This window comes from Cynoglossus semilaevis, chromosome 10, assembly GCF_000523025.1.
Source record: "Cynoglossus semilaevis isolate Cse_v1.0 chromosome 10, Cse_v1.0, whole genome shotgun sequence".
NCBI classification, from domain to species: Eukaryota; Metazoa; Chordata; class Actinopteri; order Pleuronectiformes; family Cynoglossidae; genus Cynoglossus; species Cynoglossus semilaevis.
The window spans coordinates 11,110,581-11,119,402 of NC_024316.1; the positions used below are offsets into that span (position 1 = coordinate 11,110,581).

An 8,822-nucleotide genomic window follows, 5' to 3' on the forward strand; every position below is an offset into this window, starting at 1 on the left:
CTGGGTGTCCTTTGAAATGAAAACAGTGGTCTTGTTGTCAGGGAGGGGGATTGTTCTTCTGGTTGTTTTTGGTGGCTTTTTGGATTAAATGACCTGGATGACTGAGAACCTACACAGACAAATGCATAGGTCAGTCAAATAATTTCAACTTGCCACGTACATGAAATTGTGTCTACATGCAGTTTGAATAGCTAACACTATTATATATACTATTATAATAGGCGTCGTCATTAAACTGGCTCATGTAGCATCCTAAATTGTGTATACAATTCCAATGTCTAACAGCTAAAAAGGCAAATTGACATAATTTTATTACAATATTATGAATCTTGTGTGAAAATATATCAGATTTGCCTTTTTCTCTGAGAGAAATACTTAATTTAATAGAAAAAGCCACTGTTGATCATTCATTCTAAAATATATTACTTTGGATGAATTCGGGCTGAAAGTTATATAGCAATGCACATAAAGATTTTAACCTTACTTTACAGAAATGGAAAGTAAATGGAATGAGGTGCATGCTCTCTTGTCTGAAGGCACATATCCCTCGGAATATGGGAAAAGTCAGAGGCAAAACCTCAGGAGATATGCCTCTAAATTCAGAGTAAGCGGTTAGTATCACAAGTCTATGATGCATGTTATTTAGAATACTGTACGTGGTGATAAAGCATTATTAAAGTAATGTATCCTTAACAGATATCTCTGGATTGGAAGCGGAAGGCTGTGAAAACCAGGGAGGATGCCAGGAGACTCTTCACAGAGTTTCATTTAGCACCCATGGGAGATCACACTGGCATCCTGAAAACCTGGGCAGCAATCTCTACCAGGTTTTACTGGAATGGGATGTATAGTGACGTAAAAAAATGGGTACGTTTTTTTTTTTTTTTTTAACTGACTATGCTTTTCAGTCAGGTTAACACAAATTATTAATGTTGTTTATATATTTTCAAGATCTTAGAATGTGACAAGTGCCAAAAAGCGGCAAGACCATTGATTGCAGCGAGGGCGTTGAAGCTGAAAAAGGTAAGTACATATTAATACTTATGCAGAACTATACAGTAGCTAACAATAGCGTGAAATCACATTAGTGAAAAAAATAATAAACCCTACTTTTGTATTTTTGAATATGTTCACAAGATGTTCATACTTTCTTTTAATGTAGTGTTTGGGTTGTGTTGTGTGTCTTATCATGACATAAAATATATTTAGCCTAAACATTGTGATAAAGCAATACTATATTTCTTTTTTTTTAAAGTACACCAATATGTTACTTATATCCCACAGATAATGTATAGTGCACAATATAGGTTGTTGCTGGTGTTCATTTTTAAAATAATCTTTTGTTGGACTATTTAACATTAAAACGGTTGGTTATTTTTAAATGGTTTATTAAAATGTGACAGCATGGTTGTTTTTTTTTTTGTAGATTTAGAAGTTGCACTTCATCCCCTTGATTTTACAGGAAAAAACGTTTTTGTGTGCAGCATCATGTGTTGAGAAAGGTAGATTTACAATGTAATTGAACGCACCACAGGCAAAGGAAAAGAGTGGCGGTGAGTTAGCCGTCCAGCTAACGCCAGAGCTAGCGATGCCTGGTAAATGTAAATTCCAGGACGCCTGGCTCACTAAGGCAATATATAAGGACTGGCTGATGAAAGATGTGCAAGATATTCACTTCGCCAGATGTAGAGCCTGTTGCAGGTCCATCAAACTCCAGACCATGGGCGAGGCTGCGCTCACAAGCCACGCAGGAGGAGCTGGTCATAAAGCTGCCGTGCGAAAGCTAACGGAAGGTAGCTAATCTTTCAAAGGACGTGTGTTGTTTATCTGGTGGTGACGAGGCTTCATCTAACGATGCATGTCTTTGTTAGGTGTGTGAGTATTATGTGGCAGTTAAGGTGATGTGGCCGTTAGTTTATTTTCATTGTAGTTTATGTGGTATTACACTGTTATCAACACGAATATAGCACATGTAGTTAACACTGCACTGGCTGGCAAATAAAACCGAGCTGTTGTGGTTTATACTGTAGATGTTACTCAATCATGCATACACCCCCCCCCAACATTCCAAAAGCAGAATTAAATGGAAATACTAATCTATATCCATGAATGTCTGTTTTTATTCCAAATGCTGCTTAATGTCTGCAAAATTGGTTGGATGATTAAAAAAACTTTAATTACGTAAAAAAAAATCATTGGGTGAGTAGTCAGCATTCTAGATCAGAAAATACATTCCCCCAGATCAAGCCTCACAATTACATTGTCAGAGTAAAGCTACGTGTGAATTTAACCCCAACAGAGATCCATTATTTATTAATTCGTTCAAAAGGTGAAATATTATCATTTCCATCTGTTCGGATTTTATTTGGCAATACCCATGCATCAGTTAAACACGTCCTTTGCAGCCTTAAGTTGCGTGTATTGTATTATTTTTGTAAGTGCTGTACTCAAGACCACCAGAGAGAGGCGCTGTATGCACATATTGCAGACTCAACGACAATTTGTGGTCACTCCCTGTCTGTGTTCTTTTCTCTTTTCAGGCAATTTTTTTAAAGTTGAAGGGCAGATAAATGGCACCATCGATCAGGTAAATACTGTTCTGACACAAACAAAACTATCAGAGCAAATAAACTAAACTGAAGCAGGCTGTAGTAAAAGTATTAGAAATGTGTTTTAGCATCATTAAATCAAATTGTACTGTTTTTCTCAGAATGAAGAGAACCAGGAGCAAGTGGGCATCAGCTTCCAGCGTGAAGCTCTAGATAGAATAACAGGCGGTGACTGGTCAAATGTGCTCCACAGCCCTTCTACAACGTCTGTATCCCATAATGCAGAGCTACAGGAATTAGGGATTCCATCTGTCTACTACACTGCGCCAGGTATTCAGAAATAATGGAAGAGTAATGCAGTTTATTTATGAATGGTTAATAGAGGAATCCTTAAAATTAAACTTCAGATATTTTATATATGTTTTAGATTTTTTGAATATTTGCCTACTATGAGTAAAATTTTTTTTTTTTTAATATAAAACCTTTGCTAACATCTTAATTTTTTTTTCTGTTTTCCGGCGTTTTATGGAATACTTATTAAATCACTCAACCATCAAAGAATTTTAGTGGCATTTATAGTTTTGTCCTTATATTGACAACATTCTGAATTTTTACATGACATCTTCTCACTGACTCTGAACTCTGACCTTCAGGCACCTCAAGGCTCATCGCTCAACGTCTGCAGTCGCCGGTCAGTGCGACAGTCGAGGCTGGAGGCCCACGTTTGCTCCAAAATGACTCCATAGACCTGGCACGACTGGAGCAGCAGCAGAAAATAGACACTTTGGAGCAGGAGCACCAGATGAAGCTCCTGGAGTGGGAAAACAGGATGAAGGTGCTGGCGTGTGAGCAGGAGCTGGTGAGGGAGAGGAAGAGAGCAGCACAGCAAAAACAAAAGGCCTTCAGGATGAAAAAGGCATATTACAAAGCCAAGTTAAAGAGACTGGGCGAGGATGTGTCTGCTTCCTCCTCCAGCAGTGCAGACGAAGGAGAGAAAGACGTCTGATTGGACAGAGTGGACTGTTGTTTATATCAGTGCTTATTTTACTCGTGTATTCATTGAATGTCCAGAACTAGGGAACTGTCAATATTTTTATATTTTTATGTATGTCATTTTGCTTTGAAATATATTGGTTGAGCTGTTTTTACAAAAAGTTCTAAAATCAACTATACCAAAAAATGTATGTAGTGCAGAGTAGAAAAGGTGGATACGGGATTTTTTCCTTATGATCGAAATAGTAAAGTGATTCCCTCTCCAATGTGTCTTGATTTTCTACCTGATGGTTTTAAGTTAAATCAATGATTGTAAGTTTAATGTTGACCCTACAACTAAAATCACACAAAATAATTTACATATAAATATATATGTAAAGATAATGATGATGACTCAAGACACTTTAAAACAATCATCGTTAAATAATAAATGTATCAAACGTACTACTATCAAACATAGCACTTAAATTATTGCAAGCTATTGCAACCCAACCATTATTAACCACCACACATTTTTACATTAGAACAATCCCAAAGCACACCACCTAACAAATTACTGTATATGTAATGACATATAATAATAAACTTAATTTTCTCAGAACCTAAAACTCAGTATTAAATCCTGGTCAGTTTAGTTGAATACATTGCTGACATACTCACAGAAACTGAAGAAAGACACTCTTTGACAGCTCTTTGGTCGCTCTCTTTTAGTTTGTCTAGCCATCTGCTGCCACCTAGCGGAAGAGCATAATTGAGTGAAAATTGATTTATTTTTCACAGCCCACTAGTATAGTTGGGAATCACTGCCTAAAGTAGTAAAAACCCTTTCTATTAATTATCAGCCGTACACTCTGGTACCAAGTAAAATCTCACCGTGTTCCTTTATGCTTTTGCCCTTGAAAGTTTGTAGTTATGAATCATATCCTTTCTTAACTCGTTGCTACTCTCATGACTTCTTGTTGGGAAGGTGAAGGAGGCAGCTGGAAACTTTTCCTCCTCTAAGTTGAGAGAAGTAAATAAACATGCCAAACAGAAAGTCTTCCTCATAAATGTGACTCTGACACGGCACATTCACACAAAATACAAACACTGTTTAGGAATAACTCATTGTTTAATGTCCATCATTTTTCTTGTTTCTGCAGTAACAAGGAAAAGGTGTTTCCATGCCAGAATTCCCATCCCGGTGGTGGACACAAGGCATTCCACACAACCTCATCCTTCTGCCTCCTTCACATCTTCCCTCTGTTAACCTTTCACTCTGTTTCTTTCTTCTGGTACTTTCTGGTGTTTATTTGAGGAGCTCATCCTAATGTCCCAGTCAGTTGGTCTCCTGGACCTGTGTGTCTCTGTTGGTCCAAACCTGTGATCTGGTCTCAAAACCAGAGGATTATCTAATTGTGTGCTTGTGAAGATTTAGCCATGGCTCTGTGAAAGTTTTCAGATGCAAAATGATTGGTCCGATATTTGACTTATTAATTATTTGCACCCATGATTCAGCTCTAAGCAGCAGCCATTTTGACAGGATACATTACAAACTTCATCATGTTCCTGATGTCATTAATCAAGCTCAGTATTTACATCTGTTGACCAATGAAAATGATTCCAGACCTCGTCACACGAGACTGCACATAAAAGCAAATATTCTCTTCACAACAGACTGTTCTGTGTGTCACATATTAATAACATCCTTCTGTTATCCTAACACAAGAGCCCCACAAACATTGAATGTGAAGAAACATCCGGAAGAAAAAAAAATCACAAATACCTTTTAAACACGCCTGCACACAGAGTGTCATGGAAAGTGAAGAAAATTGAGGTTTGATGAAAAAATTTTTTAAATAAAAGTTGTATTTCTTTCCCCCTCACAAAATACGTCAGACCTTCAACCTGTGGGTAGTGGTCTCCTGCATGAGCATCTTTTGGCAATAACACTGTCATTAGTTGGTCCATGTGTCACAGAGCAAAACAGTCATCGTGTGTTTTTTTTCTTTTCAGTCACTTCTGTGACATCACCTAATTTGTTCTGTCTTAAATTTCACCCTTTTGTTTGATACATCTTTTACACTCATCGTGTACTTTAATTACTACATTTTGGAATTAACTTCCCCTCTTTTATATTTCCTTTGATGATGCTCTTTGCTCATCGTTCTTCCACAGAAAAACCCAATCTGTCAAAATGTAAAAACTAATTCTGCCTTCAGTCCATATTTTATCATTTGAAAAATATTTACACTACCAGATATTATTTCATCCAGAACGGTGAAGACAGGCTGTCAGACTGGTTTGACAGTTATGTTTGCGTCGACAGCCATCACAAAACATCACCAGACCTGATGGGACATCTCGGGTCTGGTCTTTAATGACAAACAGTGCCGTGTTACACCGTCGGCTTGATACTGCACTGCTGCACTGTGAACTGTCGCATGACGTATGGTAGAAGAAAAAAAAAGTTTTCTGTTGTACGTCTCTGAGAAAGGGTGATATCGTGGGTTAACATCCTAATGTGTGTCTCTGACCAGAGTCAATGTCAATGCTGCCTTTAATTAAACAGAAGCCAACCTTTGATATGCACTGCTTATACATCAGGCCACAGAAGGAATTCAAATGGCACCAGTAGAAGAGTAAATAATGTAAACAATGATTACATAAAGACCCAATAAATAAATAAATACATGAATAAATAAATACAATAAATAAATAAATACATGAATGAATAAATAAATAAATTAATCTGAAGTGCAAGCCTTAATTGTAAGACAATGTAGGAATGTTGTTACTGTATTTCAAAGAAATAAAACTGTGGCTCTTACTCAGGTTTGGCTTATTCTGTTATTGTTGCAGAAATCGGTGAGAGTATAGAGCAGCCAGTAGGGTTCTGTCCCTCATACTGCAGTGCTGCGGCTTATATGACGCATTTGGAATTGTACGTTATACTGGCGGATAGGGTGCAGTTTTATTTCCTGCATGTCACATGCATTTGTTCTTTTGGCTTGGATTTGCACTGAAATGAACTTCCACTATATAAATATGTACACTTCTCCAGGATGCTGCAGGAGATCTGGCACTTTCCATGACATCTCCTGAGGCGAGCCGAGTCATGGTGCACCAAAAGGCAGAGCTCAAGTTTAACGCTTGTTACATGAATCAGCCTCCAGCAGGGAAGCAGACGGACGTCTACCTTCACCTGCCAGGTGTTCTCCGTGAACACTGAGGACGTAGAAATGGCTTAGTACATTAGTGGAAGGACATGGTCGGGCTCAGACGGAAACAGGTACAGAGATAAAGACACAGGTGGACAGATGACAAGGTCACATTCATATGACAAATTCGCAAAACTTGTGACTTCAACGACTGAAGAACCAACTCTGAACTTTCCTCCTTTTTCTTGACAATCATTTCATTGAATCCCTCCTTTAACCTTCTAAGAAAAATCCTTCCGTCTATTTACAATCACTCTCTTTTTTGAGATTTTTCCCTTTTATATTTGACCTCTGCCAGGTCCCTGATGCTATACACACAGTTGGTGAGTTTCTGACTGTCTTCATCATTTGGGTTTTACTGTTTGTTTGTTTGTTTGTTTGTTTGTTTGTTTTCAGGGCCATAGAAGAAATATTTGCCTCAGCGACAAACAACACCGCACACTCGCATCAACCTCACTCACAAGCTTACATTAAAACCACCGTTAAAAAAAACAAACAAAAAAAATCACAAGTGATTTCTTCTTCATCTCCAATGAAAAAGATACAAAATGTATAAAAATGTTATTTACAATCCTTTTTTTAAACTATTCAGACAGATCATGTTCAATTAGTCTGACATTTGAACCGATCATCTGAGGAACCTGTGTCTGTGTTCGTCCAACAGTTTGTAGGTAGTAGAGGTGGTTGAGTTTACGTTCAGAGTGTTGTGGGCAGAAAGAAAAGACTCATTTTCATACGTTACCCTCTGCCCACATACATCAAGGGACCAACTCTTCTTACTAATCTCTCTCTACTTTCTTCCTCAGACGTGTCACGGGGTGTCCAGTGATCTAGGACCAACCATGACCTCGGAGCTCATCCCTGATGTGCCAGACACCTTCTGGACACATAAAGAAATGCAGCAGCTGTCATCAAGACTGTCCTTCACTTCTGTAGGCTCTAAGTCAGACGGAAAGACATTTGAAAACCGTTAGATTCAGACGCCAGTGGAAAATAACTGAGCAAAATGAAGTCATTGAGGCCACAGAACAAAAAGCAAGGATTCAAATTCAAAAATATATGATGACAGATTTTTAAAATCACAAAGTGGAGCTGAGAAATGTTAAAGAGGGGAAATAGAAAAATTAATTAGTGCAGCATCTTCAAACCTTTATAAAAAGGAAACAGATTTGATGAGTCATCCTGATGTGAAATAAACATCAAATATTTGATTTGATTATATGATTTGAATATATTCACAGTATTCCTAAAAGACACCAATAATAAATATAAAAACAAGGAATATAAATATATAAATAATTATACTTTGATTCCCATAGTTTACCATATTAAAGAAAAAGTTAAATAAATGAAAGCAAAAATCCTTTTTTGGGGGCACGATCCTAGATTTCTCTGAAAAATTAAGTACATTTTTTGCAAATTTTGTCAGCAAAAAATGTGGACAACACCGTGATAAAGCAAAATAAACAGAAAAAAAAGAGTAGAAAGAAAAAGGCTGTTTCTAGGCAGAGTTATTCACAAACAGAACTTACTCAGAGTCAGGGGAGACTTCAGATATGCTGTGGGAGGTGGTAGACCGGGGAGGAGAGGGCGAGGGTCCGTGGGCGGAGCCATTTGGCCCAGGGTGTGAGGCAGCAGTGGGAGGAGTGAGGACAGTGGAATTGAAGGACGCTAGGATGGAGGACAGAATATCCAGGTGTTCACTGGATGGCTGTCTAACCAAAGGGTTTATATTTGAACCTGCAAATTGTGGGACAGTCTGACCTAGATACCTACATGGAGGGGCTGAGTCCAGGCGTCCCCTGACATGAGCCGAAGGAGGGACTTGCTCCTGCTGGGGCTCCTCAGAGATTGGCGGCGGAGGTGAGGAAGAGGGAGGCTGGTCAGAATGTGAAGGCTGACGTGGAGGCAAAGTACGAAGCCACTCGCGACATGGCTGCGCCGCAGCTCCTCCACCGTTGGTGTCCAACTGCTCCCTCGACCTGCTGCTCAACACTGACCCCGCAAGGTGCTCCCGGGATGAGGCCTGCCGACGAGTCAGACTGTTCAGCTGCGACCTCGACCCACTGAGGTATCCTTC

The 8,822-nt window shown here is 38.7% G+C and overlaps 2 protein-coding genes across 3 annotated transcripts in view; one reads left to right on the forward strand and one right to left on the reverse strand.

Annotated features, from left to right (window-relative positions):
- Nucleotides 1–698: 698 nt before the first annotated feature.
- On the forward strand, nt 699–3,808 carry fsbp (fibrinogen silencer binding protein). 2 transcript variants are annotated; one of them, XM_008318738.3, is made up of 5 exons: nt 699–867; nt 952–1,793; nt 2,541–2,587; nt 2,711–2,879; nt 3,203–3,808. In XM_008318738.3, the coding sequence occupies exons 2-5, from the start codon at nt 1,589–1,591 to the stop codon at nt 3,553–3,555; spliced, it is 774 nt and encodes a 257-aa protein (XP_008316960.1). In that variant the 5' UTR covers nt 699–867; nt 952–1,588; the 3' UTR covers nt 3,556–3,808. The 2 variants fall into 2 exon arrangements, with proteins under 2 accessions (XP_008316960.1, XP_008316961.1); XM_008318739.3 differs by lacking the exon at nt 699–867 and having other exon boundaries at nt 1,734–1,871.
- celsr3 (cadherin, EGF LAG seven-pass G-type receptor 3) overlaps nt 3,603–8,822 on the reverse strand; it is a 72,165-nt gene continuing 66,945 nt past the window's right edge. Inside the window, exons 36-37 of the mRNA XM_017036037.2 lie at nt 8,275–8,822; nt 3,603–7,681 (exon numbers count right to left, since the gene is read on the reverse strand). The exon at nt 8,275–8,822 is cut by the window's right edge and continues 31 nt beyond it. Coding sequence (XP_016891526.1) covers nt 7,654–7,681; nt 8,275–8,822 — 576 coding nt within the window. The 3' untranslated portion in view covers nt 3,603–7,653. The remainder of the gene's footprint in view (nt 7,682–8,274) is intronic.

Excerpts from the sequence above, each read along its gene's own strand:
- fsbp (XM_008318738.3), top strand. The coding sequence starts at position 1,589 with ATGCCTGGTAAATGTAAATTCCAGGACGCCTGGCTCACTAAGGCAATA. Across the intron at positions 2,588-2,710 it reads TAAATGGCACCATCGATCAG|AATGAAGAGAACCAGGAGCA; the intron begins GTAAATACTGTT and ends TGTTTTTCTCAG. Across the intron at positions 2,880-3,202 it reads TGTCTACTACACTGCGCCAG|GCACCTCAAGGCTCATCGCT; the intron begins GTATTCAGAAAT and ends TCTGACCTTCAG.